The following is an 18,511-nucleotide window of genomic DNA, read 5'->3' on the forward strand; positions in this document are numbered from 1 at the left end:
CAAGGCCAAGGAGGGAGAATCACTTGAGCCCAGGAGTTTGAGGTTGCAGTGAGCTATGATCATGCCACTGCACTCCAGCCTGGGCAACAGAGCAAAACCCTGAATCAAAAGAAAAATAAATAAACAAATAATAAAGTGTTCCGGAGGATGTGCATAGGTCATATGCAAATACTACGCTATTTTATATGAGGGACTTGAGCATCCATAGCTTTTGGTATCTGCAGGAGGTCCTGAAACCAATCCCCGATGGATACTGAATGATGACTGTATGCTGGTGTCTGGCAGTTTAAGTCAGGGAGAAGGCAAGCTGAATGGAGCCAAAAATAAGTCATGGTTTGTTCATAAAGCAGAAATTATTTTGATTATCTGAAAGTTATCTCTAATCCTGTTCTGATTTCCTTTTCCTTCTTTCACTTGCTTTCTACCTTCCTCACTGGAAAAGGGACCCCCCACCCCAACCTTTTTTTTTTTTTAAGACAGGGTCTCACTGTCACCCAGGCTGGAGTGCAGTGGCACAATCATAGCTCACTGCAGCCTCAACCTCTCGGGCTCAAGCAATCCTCCCAACCTCAGCCTCCCAAGTAGCTGGGACTACAGGCATGTGCCACCATGCCAGCTAATAAAAAATTTTTTCTTTTTTGTTTTTATTTTTTATTTTTTTATTTTTTTGAGACAGAGTCTCACTCTGTTGCCCAGGCTGGAGTGCAGTGGCGCAATCTCAGCTCACTGCAAGCTTCACCTCCCCGGTTCATGCCATTCTCCTGCCTCGCCTCCCAAGTAGCTGGGACTACAGGCACCTGACACCATGCCCAGCTAATTTTTTTGTATTTTTAGTAGAGACGGGGTTTCACTGTGTTAGCCAGGATGGTCTCGATCTGCTGACCTCGTGATCCGCCCGCCTCAGCCTCCCAAAGTGCTGGGCTTACAGGTGTGAGCCACCGCGTCCAGCCTATTTTTTCTTTTTTGTAGAGGTGGAGTCTCGCTATGTTGCCCAGGCCAGTCTCAAACTCCTGGACTCAAGTGATTCTCCTGCCTTGGCCTCCCAAAGTGCTGGACTTACTGGTAGGAGCCACCACTCCTGGCCAATTCCTCATTTTTAAATTGTTCTCTTCCTACCTTGGCCCACCCAACATGCCCAATGGGTATACTAGTGTTCCTGAGACCCAGGTGTGATCATCCTGGTTTCTAGCAAGGGAAAGGAATAGACCCTTCCAACCCATGGAGTAGTTCCTGAACCAAGGGTGCCAGGAGGTCATGACATAGTTGAGTCTGATAACAAAACACAGGGTAGGAAATGTACTTTCAGAAATCTTCTGTTTGGGTAACAAAAGGTCTCAGTTTGCTCTATGATCTTGGAGAAATCAGTTCACCTGTCTACATGGGGGTGTGTCATAGGCCCTGCATCACCTTGGAAGCTCAGCCCCCTCTTCCATAAGAGAATTCATGAGCTTGTGGGGGTGCACATATCCAGAACAGAAATCAGAGTACAGTTTCAATCATGGTTGTCCTCTTGTAGGACTTTTTGTCTTTGAACTTCCCTAATCTTTGTTTTTCCTTCACCTTACTTAAAACACTACCTAAGAGCTGACTGGGCTTCATGATTTCTTTCCCACTTGATGGGAATCAGATTCCTGTGAGAAGTGAAGATACAAAGGGTTTATGCCTGTCCTTTGAGTTTAAAACAGCCCTCCAGAAACCCATCACTCCCAAATAACCATGGAGTAAGGATTTTTTTTTAGAGATGGGGGCTAGCTATGTGCTATTTATGCTATTCTTGCAAAGGCCATGTAGATCCCAAAGGAAAGTATGTTCCAATCAGTAACTGCTAGTGTTTTGTTTTAAGAATGTTGAAATCCTACAGAACTCCTCTTCAGAGAATTCAGATAAAAGGTGAAAAGTTCACACCACTTCCTTTTCTTCTAACTGCAGCTTCTTAAGAATTGAACAAATGTCTAAGTAACTGCTGTCTACTCTTTTTATATACACACATAGACTTTGGGTTCACCCTTTTTCTCCTTGCTGTTAAAAAGAGCCAATGTATTCCTTATTTTTTTCCCACAATGACATCTCCAGAAGGGTTTCTCTTGGCCTGTCTCTCCAGCTGCCTACAGATGTGGTCTGCATCTTGGGAAGTCGGACACACAGCCAGAAATGCTTTCAGTGGCTCTCACTTAAGCTGTACACTTAAATATGGAGTCAGTAATTAATTGAGAGCCTGGCTGAGAAGTTTTTCATGTGTGTACAAATATCGTCACGCTTTTTTTCATTTGGGGTAGTCTTATTGGTAGGGATAACATGGGATATTATCATTTTTCTTCTTTTTTTCTAATGTAGTTTCTTTAGTTTCTTCTACCTGTTAAGGATAGCTATTGAAAGAAGTGTTGTTGAAAGAAGTGTTTGGAGCTCCAGATTTAATTTTTTCAGCTGGGATGGATGAGGTCTCCTTGGGCTTTCCAAGGAGGGCTTCTAACTCTTGTACAGTCATATTGGAAATTTCAGTTTCGCCACAACTTCCCCACAAAACCCACCCATCCCTAGTTAAGCAGTTAAGCAGCACTGGACCACAGGGAGCTCAGAAGACGGCCTGCCCTATTTAATCCCAACAAATGTGCTGAAATAGAAAAATAATCCCTGTGAAGCTGCTAGGAGGAACTTCCCGTGCTTACTGCAAATCTGTTATTAGGGAAATGTTTAGAAATTCTGAATTTCTGTTTTACTTTGCTCTTCTACTCCAGATTAACATTTCCCTCTAACAGAAATGCTTTATCACAACTAGGACAGGACAGGACAGGATCTGTTCCTCCTGTGTCTAACCATGCTGCTCTGACCTTCTCCTCCTTAAGTGAAGATCACTGACTGAAAAAAAACAGGTTGTAGAAAAGCATGTATAATATGACCTCATTTTACTAAAAATACATATGCAGGCTCGTGCATGGAGAGAGATCAGGATTGGTGAGCAAAGTGGTGATCTCTGAGTGTGGGCATGCATAGTTGGTCATTTTCGGTTTTTGTTTATCTGCATTTTCTTCTTTCTTCTAACGTGCATAGTTTCTGTTATTATAATAAGTTATTTTCTCTTTAAAGGGAGAGGTGAGATAAAAAAATAAAAAATAAAAACAAAAAACAGGGGAAATGAGAAGACTAGTGCTAATAATGCTTCAAGTCTTGATGCCATGAGAAAATGACTCATAACTTGTTTGTTGAACCAGCTAGTTGTTGAGTTTTTGCCATGTGTAAGATCTCATTGGCTGCCTCTCTCATTTTCCTTCTGTAGTCCTTCTTGGGTATTTTGGGATAACTACAATGGGTGGAGAGTAGCCTTGTCTTTATTTCACAGGCTTTTCTCTCCTATATCACCCCAAGGATAGTGAAATAAGTGGAGCATGCCCCCCAGATGGCCAGCCAGAACCCACTGGTCAGGGGCTCATTTCCCCTTGTAAATTGCTAAGCCTCTACCCCACAGTCTATCTCTGGTCATGCTGAGAAGAGTAGCCACAATGCCTCAGTTCCTGCATTATCTACTGTCTTTCCTCTAATGCCATTCCTGCCCTCCTTCTAAGAGCTGTCACCCTTCTCCTTTAGGCACCTTTGGGGGAGATAGGCTGGTGTGGTCAGGCCTGAGCTGATTTTCAGCAAGGGATATTGGGAATAGCAGAGACAAATTGGTGGTCCTTCTGAAGAAGCATTTCCTGGGGGAGTATCCTCTAGGGGTCGTGCCTGGTAGCCTGGCACTTAGAGATAATTTGCATCAGCCTTGCTTACTTCAATCTCATCAGCAGGTTCTTGTCTTACTCCTCCAGTGTTTATCACAGACAGATGGCTCGTAGTGAGTGCTCAAAATCTGCTTACCAGGCTGGGTGCAGTGGTTCACGCCTGTAATCCCAGCACTTTGGGAGGCCAACGTGGGCAGATCACGAGGTCATCCTGGCTAACACGGTGAAACCCCCTCTCTACTAAAAATACAAAAAATTAGCCGGGCGCGGTGGCGGGCGCCTGTAGTCCCAGCTACTCGGGAGGCTGAGACAGGAGAATGGCGTGAACCCTGGCCGCTGAGCTTGCAGTGAGCACCGAGATCGCGCCACTGCACTCCAGCCTGAGGGACAGAGTGAGACTCCATCTCAAAAAAAAAAAAAAAAAAAAAAATCTGCTTACCGAAGGCATCAGTCTGCTGCAGTGTGCCAGGCCCATCTTTTGCTCTGGGTTCATTGTCTTATCTGCCATTTGTGTGCCTTCTGCCGTGTTGACTTTCCCCCAACAGGCAGATACTTGACCGCTGGCCCTCTCCACTCATAGCTCCCTCTCTCTAAAGCCATACTAGTCTAGCAGTTGTGAGACAGGACCAAGTGGCTCTGGAAGATAGCACCTAAGGCTTCTTATCTCCTGTGTGTGCTGTTTTGTTTTGTTTTTTCCATTTGCCGTTGCCCAAGAACCAAAGCATCCGCCACTGCTCAGCTGCATGGTGAAATGGCCTGGCCTGGTGCCAGGGTGCTTCACCAGGTGGTTGGGCTGTGGAGGCTGCTGCATGCGATGGGCTGATAATACCCCACGGTGCTGTAAACAGGACACTCCACCCTCCTGCAGCCACCCAGCCGGTGCCCCAACAGCCTGCTGCTTTGTCATGGCCTGTCATGATATGGGTTTCTCTTCTCTGATAGGGAAGCCTATTGTCGTATTTCCCTCCCCTATTTCCTAAATCTGAGAGGGGTACTTTCCAGAAATGAAACCAGTTCATCTTCCAACCACAAGCAACCGTTGTGACTTCTCAATGCTGCTTCTCCTTTAACAATAATCACATAAGTGCAGGGCAGAACCTGATGCCCAGATCTTTCCGGTATGCTCATGGAGGATAAACCCAAGAGCCTCTATCTCAACTAGGCTCACCTAGAAGATTTCTTAGGGGACGTTCTCTATTGAGGTCAATCTCACTGGGCAGCAGAACTTAAGTGTTGACCTGAAGCTGCTGATGTCCCGGTCTGCAAGCAGCTTTGTATTCTACCCTGCATCACTTATTCCTGGGTTAGACTGTTACTAGTAAAGGAAAGGGCTTTGACATTAAAAACGGGCATCTTCCCAGGGGCCCAGGAGAGTGTAGGCCTACGGATAGAGGGACTAGGGCTTACTCTGCACATCTTTGGGTAGTCTCCTCTTTCCAGACTCCTTCACCTACACCTTCAATCCTAAAGGACATTAATTGATTTGACATAATCTTTCTAACTAAGGCTTTAAAGTGTATTTAGATCTCTTCATTTCTTTATAACATCCCTCAGAAGTAACTTAGGCCAGAGGGAGAGCAAGCCCAGTGAGGTTGGGTGGCATTGGCTGTAGTCAGACCTACCCTCCCCACCTCTTAGCTGCTACTAGATATCCGGGGGGCCACGCTGCACCAGCCTGCAGCCCCTTCAAGGATGGCACGAGACATGTCATTGTCTCATTTTGGCTTTGGTTTATGTTGCATTTGGGGGAAATTTGACACCTTGGTTTAGCCCTTAACCAATTTTGATGTCCAAAGAAGCAGGTGCTTACCAAACCACTTGCGAGGAGGTTTGTGAAATAAGTGGTAGTTTTTTTTAAACTATTAAAATCTAATTTTTAAATAAAGTCTCCTCCCTTATTTCCTAGGCTTAAAGGAAATATGGTATTTTAGTCTCCTCAAAAGAGCTGGGACATGCCAAGAATTTGGAGAGTTGGGAGGGTAGTGGAGCCTTGCTAAGGGCTCTGAGACAGAAGGTAATTCTGTCATCTCGTGGCCAGCGAGGCGCTGTGCCAGCACCCTGCGCCAGGATGTGGCCTCTGTGGAAATAAGGCTGAGGCCCAGCTGTCTCTTCATTTAAGAAAAAGAAACTGAGGCAAGTCCTCCTGTTTGATTTAGATGTAGTAAGATCCTTGCATGTCTGCCAGGGGAGAGGGAGTCAGGAGCTGCAGATTCTGGATTGGGGGTTCCTTGGTTTCTCCTCAATCCTTTCCCCTCCCTCCTTTTTTCCCCCTTTTCTTTCTTTTCTGCTATTTGTGTGACATTTTTTGTATATGGAGGAACAAGTCAGGACCTGCCAAGTCCAGACTCTTAATGGATAACTGGTCAGAGGGAGCCAGAAAGAATGTAGAGTTTACCAAAATGCGTTGGTTGGATTCTCACATCACATTCCAGGAATTTGGGTGCTCCCCAGCCCTGTGAGTACTGGGAGCAAAGTACCACCTATGATTATTGTCCTAGAGATTGAATTCATTGAATAGGGTAGGATATGAAGAGTGATGGAAACTAATATAAAATGGGTTAAAGTTATCCCTAGGAGATAATAGAGTCCTTCAAGTTTCAAAGGCTTCCTCAAGAAACAAACAAAAGCAAAACAAAAAATAGGTCATTGGAGACAATAGGATTGGGCCTGCCATCTCCTCCGTTAGGTGCTAAAAAGAAGCTATTAATAAAAAAGCAATTCATCCTCCAGGTGTCTAGGCAGGTGTCCCAGCAGCCTCAGAGGGTGTCCCTGATAGAAGAGGGATGTGAGCCTCAGTGAGTTGTTGGAAGAGTGATTTAGGAGGAAGGAGGCTTGGATTTAGATCTGGGACTGCTGCTGACTTACAGAGTGAAGGAGTCTAATCAGAGACTAAGCTTCTTTGTGCCTTAGTCTTCCTTGACAGTCTTTCCCCGTCCCCTTTTACAGCTGACAGGAGAGTAAAAGATTACAGCACACCAAAGTACTTTGTGGGGATGGGGCAAAACTTGAAAGCACAACGTAAACACGAGATAGCTTTAGGGTCTCAGTAAGGAAAGAATCTAAAAGAGATTTTTGCAGAGACTTCAGACGAAGGCATGGGAGAAGCAGCTCCAGGAAACCTTTCTCCTGTCACTTATCCCTCAGCCTTGGAGTCCCACTCCTTTTCCTTCGAAACAGTGATGAAGCAGCCTTTAGGATTATGAGATCCTACCCCTTATGCCAATCACTTGCTCGTCCGTGGCCCATCTGCCTCTTTGGTTATCTGTCATGTAATTTTGTAAATCCGCTTTGCAGAGTCCCTGCCTTGTCACTGTACTCTAATAGACAGTTTTGGAGGCCCGTAGGACAGCATTTGGGCCTGAGCTGGCTGCTGATGTGGGTCAGAAGCTCCCAGAAATATCTGGATTGCTATCTTTTGATTTTAAACCCAGGTTAGGAAAATGAGTGGTTGAAATGCTGGTGTAGAGATAAAGTTGTGCCTTGAACCCAGCGTGCCTGTCACCAACTTACTAGGCAACAAGGTTGCAGGAAGGGTAAGAAAGAGGTTGGGCCTTCCTGAGCCTCAGAGAGAGAAAAAAAGACAAGCAGCTATGGGATCTTTACTCCAACTGGGTACGTTGAACACGCATGCAAAGTCAGAACCCCTGGTAAAAGTAGAGCCAGTTGACCCTTCTTGTGAATGTTTTTCAATTTTATTCAAATATTAGGTGCCTCCCAATTACCAGCCCTATGCTTTAGACATTGTGGGGGATACACAGAGCCTGCCCTTGGCCTCAGGCTGTTTATTATCTAGGAGTTACAAATACCCTATTCCTCAAGAGAAGGTACTCATTAGTAGAAGAGTACAAAGTACTGAGGAAACAGAAAATTCCAAGACATTGCTTCCAGGGGATTCCAGTGCATGCAGAAGGCTTGGTGGAGTGGAGGCAGTAAAGCTGGCCCTGACAGATGAACAGATTTTAACCCTGGGCCCATGCAAAATCTCAGAGGAGGGAAGGCTTGGGACATGGGTGGGAAATGGTATGCAGTATAGTTTGTCTGAGATTTAGCGACCTTAAGGAAGAGTGAGGTATAAAGGACAGGTAAGTGGGACCGGAACATGAAGGCTTTACCTCCATCTTTGAAAGAGAGGCTTTGGGCCGGGTGCAGTGGCTCACATCTGTAATCCCAGCACTTTGAGAGGCTGAGGCAGGCGGATCATGAGGTCAGGAGATCAAGACCATGGTGAAACCCTGTCTCTACTAAAAATACAAAAAAATTAGCCGGGCATGGTGGCGGGCGCCTGTAGTCCCAGCTATTTGGGAGGCTGAGGCAGGAGAATGGCGTGAACCCAGGAGGCGGAGCTTGCAGTAAGCCGAGCTTGTGCCACTGCACCCCAGCCTGGGCGACAAAGCGAGACTCCATCTCAAAACAAAAAAAAAAAAAAAGAAAGAGAGCCTTTGAAGAGGTTTAACCTAGGAATGTTAAGATCATTTTAAATGATGTGTTTTACATCAATATATATTGATTTGGAAAGATGTTTATAAGGTAAAAACATATAGCAAAACAATACGTACAGTATAAATCCCATTTTAAATTGTAAAGCATATATATACACACACATATACACACACACAGAGAAGAGGTAAGACCTGTAAGTTTATATTTCTCATAACATTTGTTATCTCTGGGTGTTGAGAGTTGAGGGTTTTTTTTCTGTTTGTTTATATTTATATATTTCCTGACTTTTCTACAGTTCACACTTACTACTGTTGTAGTTATAAATTATTCACTTGTTTTAAATAAGCACATATACGATGGCTGAGTGAGATGATCTAGAACTATGCCAGGGATTAAATAAAAACAGAGTAAAAGTTGGCCATATAGTAACATTTTTGATATCCAAATTGGAGAGGAATCCCTCAAATGTTCAAAAATATAGGAATGGATCGGATGTGGTGGCTCATGCCTATAATCCCAGCACTTTGGGAGGCCAAGGCAGGAAGATCACTTGAGCCCAGGAGTTCAAGACCAGCCTGGGCAACACAGTGAGACCTTGACTCAAAAAATAGAAAAAAGAAAAGACAAAAATATGAGAATGGCTAAGCAAACTAGTGTACATCAGCGTGGAGGAATATTACACAGTCTTTTAAAATAACAAATATGTAGATTGTTAATACATGGGAAAAGGTATATGAAACAGGTGGAACCAGGCAGAACATAATATAGCACATTTCCTACTGATTACAACTATGGCAAAAGGTATGTAAATGCTTCAATGAATTTGGAGAATGGAGGTAGTATTGTTAGTATCTTTTTTTTTTTTTTTGAGATGGAGTCTTGCTCTGTTGCCCAGGCTGGAGTGCAGTGGCACGATCTCAGCTCACTGCAACCTGCGCCTCCCAGGTTCAAGCAATTCTCCTATCTCAGCCTCCCAAGTAGCTGAGATTACAGGTGCATGCCACCACGCCCAGCTAATTTTTGTATTTTTAGTAGAGATGAGGTTTCACCATACTGGTCAGTTAGTGTCCTTTTTTTTATTGTAGTAAAATATATACTTACTATTTTAACCATAAAAGCTTATGTTCACTGGTATTACATACATTTACAATGTTGTGCAACCATAACCAGGGTCCATTTCCAGAACCTGAATTTCATCATCTCAAACAGAGACTGTGTATCCATTAAACAATAACTCCCACTCCCCCTCCTCCTCCTAAGCCCTTGGTAAAGTCTATTCTATTTTTTTGTCCCTATGAATTTGCCTATTCTAGATACCTCAAGAAAAACACAATATTTGTCCTTTTGTCTTGCTTACTTAACTCGGCATCATCTGTATTGTAGCGTGTGTCAGAATTGCCTTCCTTTTGAAGACTGAATAGTATTCCACAGTATGGATGTGCTGCATTTGTTTATCCGTTTCTCTGTTTGTGGATGCTCGGGTTGCTCCCACCTTTTGGGTATTATGAAAAATGCTTCAAGTCCCTGCTTTCGGTTCTTTGTCGGTATATACCTAGGAGTGGAATTGCTGGGTCATATGGTAATTCTATGTTTCACTTTTTGAGGAACTGCCAACCTTTTAGTGTCTTTTTTTTTTAATTTTTATTTATTTATTTACTTATTTTTTGAGACGGAGTCTCACTCTTTTGCCCAGGCTGGACTGCAGTGGCGCTATCTCAGCTCACTGCAAGCTCTGCCTCCTGGGTTCACGCCATTCTCCTGCCTCAGCCTCCCAAGTAACTGGGACTACAGGAGCCTGCCATCACGCCTGGCTAATTTTTTTGTATTTTTAGTAGAGGTGGGGTTTCACCATGTTAGCTAGGATGGTCTCAATCTCCTGACCTCATGATCCACCTGCCACGGCCTCCCAAAGTGCTGGGGTTACAGGCATGAGCCACCGCGCCCGGCCATAGATCTTAAGATAGTAGAGTGTTTTGAATGTGGCCATGGAAAACAGGGTCAACTTAGATGATTGCAACTTCCAAATGATGCCAGTACCCTTACATTTTATCCACAGTTTCAACTTTTACCTCCTTCTAGAAAGCTTTAACCAAAGTAAAAATAAATGAATGGATTTATTTATTTAATTTATTTTTTGAGACAGAATCTTCCTCTGTTACCCAGGCCGGAGTGCAGTGGTGCGATCTTGGCTCACTGCAGCCTCCACCTCCCAGGTTCAACCAATTCTCATGCTTTAGCCTCCTGAGTAGCTGGGATTACAGGCACCTGCCACCATGCCTGGCTAATTTTTGTATTTTTAGTAGAGACGGGGTTTCACCATGTTAGCCAGGCTGGTCTCAAACTGCTGACCTCAAGTGATCTGCCCACCTCCCAAGGTGCTGGGATTAGAAGCATGAGCCACCACCATCCGGCCTATGAATGGATTTATAATTGCTTTATTTTTGTCCCATTTAGATAGAAGTCAGAGACAGAGGAGAGAACCAAAAAACTTGGATGTTTCCGTAAACTAGATTCCTCAATCCTTGATAATTGAAAGTTGTTCCAGTATGTCAGCCACCGGGGTTCCCTGGGGAGCTAACCAGTCCTGAAGGAAGTATGAAGAGGAAGAGGAGGTCTTCAGTTAAGGGGATGAATTTGTGCAGTGCCTAAGCCCTGCAAAGGTGCTGAAGGGAGGAAGAAGGGCAGGAGATAAAAGATGGAAGAAAATTTTGTTTTTTATCCACTTAGAGTTTTACCTTTAATGATGGGAAACAGTGCTCCTCTCAGGAAACTCAGTGTGGAGATCTAGGAGTTCACAGTTCATAGTCCACTCGGAGCAGGAAAAGGATAGAGGACATTTATAAAGTAACGTCCAAGTCCAAAGTAAAATGGTATAAATTGTTTCCCATGATAAAGGCTGGCTGAGTAGGTCAGGAAAGCCCTTGTCAGACCATATGTGCTGTTTCAGGCTGCTTCAAATTCTTTTAGGACAGCGGTGGATATGAGTGAAGACGGGGCAGGCAGGCCACATCTCTTAGAAGAGGAAGGTGATTGCCACGTCTCCTTCCTCCATGCTGATGGCAAGGTGTGCGGGCTGTGTTCTCTTGCAGCCAGCGTCCCATGCTCGGTGGCCCCAGAAAAGTCAGTGTGTAGGCCTCAGCCACTTCAGGTCCGGCGTACATTCTCCCTGGACACCATCCTCAGCTCCTACCTTCTGGGCCAGTGGCCACGAGATGCTGATGGGGCCTTCACCTGCTGCACCAATGACAAGGCCACCCAGGTAATGAAGCTCTCTCCTGATGGGATAAGGGATAAGGATGGGGCGGGAGAGCTGGCTAAGGAGGCCTTTGGTCTTCCTCAAGTCGTTGCGATGATTTGTCTTGGGTTTTGGTCGTACATATTATCCATGTAATGTTTTATCTTCTTAAGACAGGGTTTCCTTTTGTCACCCAGGCTGGAGTGCAGTGGTGCGATCTTGGCTCACTGCAACCTCTGCCTCCCGGGTTCAAGTGATTCTCGTGCCTCATCCTCCCAAGTGGCTGGGATTACAGGTGCCTGCCACCACGCCCTGCTAATTTACCACCCTGTTTTTCTTTGTAAACTTATACGGAAATGAGTTTGCATTCCACCTGCCTGGTGGAAGAGAGAAGTCAATCTGGGTTTTTCAGTTTAGCTTTGAGTATTTGTGTCGGGGTAATCAACGGCTGACTTTAGAGTTTATTCTAGCTTTTTAAAAAATGAGATTTAGGCCGGGCGCAGTGGCTCATGCCTATAATCTCAGCACTTTCGGAGGCCTAGGCAGGTGGATTGCCTGAGGTCAAGAGTTCGAAACCAGCCTGGCTAACATGGCAAAACCCCGTCTCTACTAAAAATACAAAAATTAGCTGGGTGTGGTGGTGGGCGCCTGTAATCCCAGCTACTCGGGAGGCTGAGGCAGGAGAATCACTTGAACCTTGGAGGGAGAGGTTGCAGTGAGCTGAGATTGCACCATTGCACTCCATCTTGGGTGACAGAGCAAGACTCCGTCTCAAAAAAAAAAAAAAAAAAAAATGAGATTTACCTTACCTTGCTAAAATTAAACCAAGGCCAACATTCTATTGAGTTTGTATTTCCCAAAGAAGTGGCCAAAAAGTACGCTGAGCCAGAATAGATCTCATTGGAGCCATAGGAATGGGAAGTTCTCAGATAATGGAGAATTCTTCCTTGCCAGCAGCCCCGACTGGGATTTCAGTGTACCCATTCAAGGACTGGGGAGCCAGCTTCCTCTCCTTCAGTACTTTCATTAAGACAGTCTTTTCATTAAGAATCCCAAGCTTGGAAAGAATCTCTACAGATCATCCAGTTCATTTATCAATTTTTGGATAAGCTAACATCAGCCTGAGCATGAACATATCTCATATGTGAAATTATACAGACATTTCTTAATCTGATTCAGGACTTCATTTTTAGCAGCTAAGTTGTTAAGAGTCAAATCTCCCTTTTGATTCAGTTTAAACGCATTCTTGTTCATCTTCAGAGCAAATGAGTTATTTCGAGATAGGCAGAAACAGGGTGGCTAGGACATGAGGGTCCGAGTCAGCCCTTCATCCCGGGGGACATCGGGCAAGTCAGCTCTTCCTTTGCAAACTGGGTGGAGAGTGCCTGGTCTGCCTCCGTGTAGGTGGCTTGATGGCCAAATGACACGAGAAAGTGCTTGATACCTCTTTTGACCACATCGTGTCAGTTTCTTTCCTTTATTTATTTTGTTAATGCGATCCATTTTCAAATGTTGTTGGTGAATGTTTGAATGCCCAGTACTGTTCTTGGCATGTTGGAATGAAGAATAAGGAAATGAGGACAAGAATTGGCCTCCATGAGTCTGGATTCCAGTTCTATGAGGGCCAGTAAACAGACAGCCAAGGGATGAGATGGAGCCAAATATCTGGCAAAGTTTAAAGAAGGGGAATTCTCATGGGAATACCCCACCTTGAACCAACAAGAATTTGCTGCAGTTAAAATCATGGCCCTCTTTGGATCTACAAATAGACTATGAAAGGAGAATACCCTCCAGGAAGGAAAGAGTAGGCTTCCTTCCTGGGAGCCCTGGGCACTGCCATTCCCTTTATCCTTTGGAAAAGGCAAGTAGGATAAATTATGCTTCCTCCTCACAGGCCTGGGAGCACACATAACTTTGTCTTTTGATGGGAGTGCTTAGTCCAAATATGTTTGTAGTCAAGGAGGGCTTCCTGGAGGAACAGGACTTGAGATTCTTTTGAGTGTGTAAGCTCATTATTGCATCCCTGTTTGTCAGATGGCAGGCTTCTGTGTAGCCCACCTATTTCTGCCTCTGTCATTTTCTGCTTTCAGCCTTCTAGGAAGTCACCATCCCACTCCTCAGATAGCTTTCTCTTTGTCAACTGAAGGCAGGGTTGGCCTCAGATGTTCCCTGGCTGGGTTTAGAGGCATGGACCCTAGGCTGTGTGTTTTTGCTCAAGCTCCAGCTGCAGGCCAGATCTTTTATATAACAAGTCTGGGCTTCTTGCCACAGCAAGACAGAGGTCAGCGATGAGCCTCCGTGGGTCTGGCAAGGCCAAGCCATGCAGCTTTCCTCTTTCCCTGGGATGGGCTCCAGCCCTCGAGGAACTCTTAGCAACCTGTCAATATTGTGGCCGCAGTCAGGAGGTGGAGAATGCTGATCAACCTAGGCATCCAAACCAAAATATGCACTCTACCCGTCTTTCATTCCTGGTCTTCTGGGAATTTGCTGCTTCTAGGTTTTGGGCTCTATTCAAATTCCTGCTTAAGCCCCCTGGCCTGGTCCAAGCTACCCTCTTCAACACTAGTATTACACTGTGGAGGTCTGAGGCTCACCTGACATATTCCTCAGTAACTGGTGTTCCTTCCCTATTGAGTACTGGGATATCACCCAGAAAGGACTGGAGAGGAAGGAGAGGTTTGACTGGGAAGATATGAAGGTGTGTGGAGAGGGGAAGAGGGAAGGGAGGGTGGCAGGATCTACCAAAGTCCTTGAAAGCTTTTAAGCTGTTAAAAATGGACTAATACGGCCAGGCGCGGTGGCTCACGCCTGTAACGCGAGCACTTTGGGAGGCCGAGCTGGGTGGATCACGAGGTCAGGAGATCAAGACCATCCTGGCCAACATGGTGAAACCCCATCTCTACTAAAAATACAAAAATTAGCTGGGCATGGTGGCTCATGCCTGTAATCCCAGCTACTCGGGAGGCTGAGACAGGAGAATCGCTTGAACCCAGGAGGCAGAGGTTGCAGTAAACCGAGATCATGCCACTGCACTCCAGCCTGACAACAGAGTGAGACTCTGTGTCAAAAAAAAAAAAGAAAAAAAAAAAGACTAATGCTAGAACCTTTTCCCAATTGCCTTAAGCTGGGGATGGGGCTGTTCCTACCCTGCACTTACCTTTTGCCCTTTCTCTTCTAGTCATACCAATGTAGTAGTTATTTTCTGCTGCATCCTCCCTCACTGGTGGGCACTCACTACTACTGTCCTACTTGCCTAACCTCCCTCCACCAAGAGCCAGCAGCCCTGGCATTCCAAGGGCATGCCTTGCAGTGAGGTCAGCAGCTGCAGTTATGGTTCAGGCTAAGCAGCTCCTTCCTCTGAATCCCTGAGAGGAGACCAGGGCCCTGCCCATTGCAAGCCAGCTTCAGATCTAGGCAGCAAGCCTGGGACACCTGCTGTCTAGATAGCCGGGCATGATATCTTGAGGCTTCCTCACAGGGTAGAAGATGGAGCAAAAAGCTCTCAGTTCTTGAATATAGCCCAGTAGTGCCAACAATCTCATCCTAGTATCCCCTTCCTCGTTGTGTTTTAAACTCTTAGGTGGTTACAAAGGATTGTCCTCAGGCCATTTACAGACAGACATGGAGAACTGGGTTACCCAAATACTTGGGGCAAAGAAAGAGGAAGGGTGTGGATATATGTTATTTGTGATATTGGTTGTTTTTAGGAGGAGGATGTGTGAACATGGTAATTGGGGAAGAAGTGCTTTGGAGATGCTGCATGTTTTGAGCAATGGGAGAGATGACCAGGTCAGTTGGTAAACTAGAGCTGGCCACCGATTGCTTTGTGTTGGCCACTCCTTAGTGGCTGGGCCCAGGCCAGGGTGGGTGAGGGCAGTACATGCCGGTGGCTGCAGTTACCCGTCTCCCTTCTTGCTGTGCAAACCTTTGAGTCTTCGTGTACTTTTCTGGAGGGAGGAAGTGGTCTCATCACAGCTGTAATGACTGTTTGAGCAAAGTTCCCCCGTTGGTCTCATCCTGCTGACGGACAGGACTCTGGGTACCTGCCCTGCCTAGCCCAGCCCCCTGTTCTACTCATCCCCAGCCCCATTCCATCTGTATTCCCCAGGTAAGGTGGGGAAGCTTCTATGATAGGATTTTTTTTTCTTTAGCCCCAACTTACCCTTTAGAAAAAAAAAAGCTTAAGTCTTGACAAACCACATGGAGTGTGAGGAAGGCCAGAGGTGAAGGTGGGCATGCTCACTGGGAAGACTTCTCTTCTTGTGTCTTTCCCCTACCTGTGTACTATCCTCCGTGTTTTCCCAAGCCAGTGCCCCAACAGTGATGACACACAATTCAGTCTGACCATCACGGACCTTTTAAAAATGTTTTTCTTTGTGAGTGTGGGGGCCTGGGCACACTGCCTGTTTTCCAGATTGGTGATCAGGACCAGTTGTTCAGCATAGTTTGACAACAGTACCGAACATTTGAAAATGGGGCCATGATGGAAAATCTGAGGGTTGCATAGTCACTGTAGGGCAGAGATGGTGGCCTTGGCCATTTGCACCCAGTTTTCAGTGCTGACCAGCAGCCCACCCTCAGAGCCTTTTCCGGCCTTTTTGTTTGGCCAGAGACCTAAGGGACTGATTCCCTGCAGAATTTCAGTTGAACACGTAGTCCTGACGGTCCACACCAGGCCAGGCACCATGCTGCCTGACAGTCCCGTGCAGGGACAGTGGGTTACGTTCCCAGGGCGTAGCCCAGCTCCACACATGGAGCTTACTCAGGTGCCAAGGTCACTGGAGACAGTGAGGGCCAGGACTTTCCTGCCTGTGGTCATGGAGTCTAGGTAGAAACTTTTGGGCTTGAGTCTGAGAGATTCCAATTTGGAGGGTTTTCAGCTTCATCTCACCCCTCCTCCTCATTATATTAGATGGCTCTTTGGGAAACTCCTCCACCCCCATGCCCAGCTGTCCCTCCACATGTTGCTCTGGGATCTCAATCCCAGGCAAGGCTTCCTTGGTCTGGCCACGTCCAGTTTTGCATAACCTAAATATCATCTACACAGCTGGCCCATGCCACTCATGGTCAGAAGCTGCCCTACTTGTCCCTCAGCTTCTCCCCCTGGGCCAGGGTGTCAAATCTGTTCCAGTGCATGACTCCCCCTGACAAACAACTTTTTGTTCTTTTTTTTTTTTTTTGAGACAGAGTCTCACCCTGTCGCCCAAGCTGGAGTGCAGTGGCTTGATTTTGGCTCACTGCAACCTCCGCCTTCCAGCTTCAAGCAATTCTCCTGCCTCAGCCTCCCCAGTAGCTGGGATTACAGGCATGTGCAACCATGCCCGGCCAATTGTTTTGTATTTTTAGTAGAGATGGGGTTTCACCATGTTGACCAGGCTGGTCTTGAACTCCTGACCTCAAGTGATCTAATCTGCCTGCTTCAGCCTCCCAAAGTGCTGGGATTACAGGCATGAGTCACCGCGCCCAGCAACAAATATGACTTTTTGGTCTGCTGAGCTTCAGCTCTACCCTGCTTCCAAAGGGTCATCTAGAATGACTGAGCAGCATGGTGTGACCCCTGTTGTAGCCAGAAGGTTAGTTTTTTCTTTTTCTTTTTCTTTTTTTTTTTTTGAGACAGGGTCTCGCTCTGTTGCCCAGGCTGGAGTGCAGTGGTACTATCATGACTCACTGCAGCCTTGAACTTCTGGGCGCAAGTGGTCCTCCTGCCTCAGCCTCCCTAGTAGCTGGGACTACAGATACGTGCCACCATAACTGGCTAATTTAAAATTATTTCTTTTATAGAGATAGGGTCTTGCTATGTTGACCAGGCTGGTTTTGAACTCCTGGCCTCAAGCAATCCTCCTGCCTTGGCCTCCCAAGGTGCTGGGATTATAGGCATGAGCCACCGCACCTGGCCAGGTTAGCTTTTTGAAGGGGAACTGTTCTTAACTATGACTTTTCTGTGCTCCATGGTCAGACTCAGAAGAGGAGTGTCCAACCTTGGGCACTGGAAGCTGGGGACATGGTCCCCACTCTGGGCACTCCCAGTTTAGGAGGGGCTATAGCCCACACCTGTATACACTCCTGCCTTGAGAATACTCGATGTCGGGTGGGCGCAGTGGCTAATGCCTGTAATCCCAGCACTTTAGGAGGCTGAGGCGGGCGGATCACCTTAGGTCAGGAGTTCGAGACCAGCCTGACCAACACGGTGAAACTCCGTCTCTACTACAAATACAAAATTAGCCGGGCGTGGTGGCACATGCCTGTAATCCCAGCTACTTGGGAGGCTGAGGCAGGAGAATCACTTGAACCCGTGAGGCGGAGGTTTCAGTGAGCCAAGATTGTGCCATTGCACTCCAGCCTGGGCAACAAGAGTGAAACTCCCATCTCAAAAAAAAAAAAAAGAATACTCGATGTCAATGTCAGCATGTCAACAACTTCAAACACAGGATAACCTGCTGCATTAGGTTTCTGAGGCTGCTTTAACAAATTACCTCAAACTTAGTGGCTTAACACCACAGAAATGTATTATTTCACAGTTCTGGAGACCAGAAGTCCAAGTTCTGTTTCATTAGGCTGAGATCAAGGTGTTGGCATGGCCATTCTCTCCCAGGAGGCTCCTGGGGAGAGTCTGTTCCTTGCACTTCTAGCTTGTGGTGGCTGCTGGCACTCCTTGGCTTGCAGCCACATCACTCAGGTCTCTGCCTCTGTGGTCATATCGCTTATCCTCTTCAGTGTGCATACATCTAATCTCCCTCTGCCTCTTTCTTATTTAAGGACATTTGTAATGGTATTTAGGGTCCATCCCGATAATCTTGGATAATCTCAAGATCCTGAATACATCTGCAAAAACTTTACTATACAAGGTAACATTTATAGGTTCCTCATCTTTAAGGAGCCGTTTTTTAACCTGTCACTGCATCTCCTGACACACTCTGCTCCAACCACACTGGCCTCTTTATCATTCTCAAACATACCAGGCTCATTGCCGCCACAGGGCCTTTGCACTGGCTGTTCCCTCTGTCTGGATTACTCTTACCTCAGATACCCACATGACTCACTCCCTCACCTCCTTCCTGTTTTTATTCAGCTGTTACTTTTTCATTGGGGACCTCCCTGACATTTCCAATTGTATCCCCCACCC

At 46.1% G+C, this 18,511-nt stretch overlaps 1 protein-coding gene across 5 annotated transcripts in view; it reads left to right on the plus strand.

Annotated features, from left to right (window-relative positions):
• Positions 1-18,511, plus strand: part of FAM117A (family with sequence similarity 117 member A) — a 54,773-nt gene that overhangs the window by 21,180 nt on the left and 15,082 nt on the right. For 4 of the 5 annotated variants that reach the window (XM_058445142.1, XM_058445144.1, XM_058445141.1 and 1 more), the window contains one exon: positions 11,243-11,412. The exons of the other annotated variant lie outside the window; for it this stretch is intronic. In XM_058445142.1, the coding sequence (XP_058301125.1) occupies positions 11,243-11,412 (170 nt within the window). The remainder of the gene's footprint in view (positions 1-11,242; positions 11,413-18,511) is intronic. 5 annotated transcript variants of the gene reach the window in all.

Source organism: Hylobates moloch, unplaced genomic scaffold (assembly GCF_009828535.3).
Source record: "Hylobates moloch isolate HMO894 unplaced genomic scaffold, HMol_V3 SCAFFOLD_10, whole genome shotgun sequence".
Lineage (NCBI taxonomy): Eukaryota > Metazoa > Chordata > Mammalia > Primates > Hylobatidae > Hylobates > Hylobates moloch.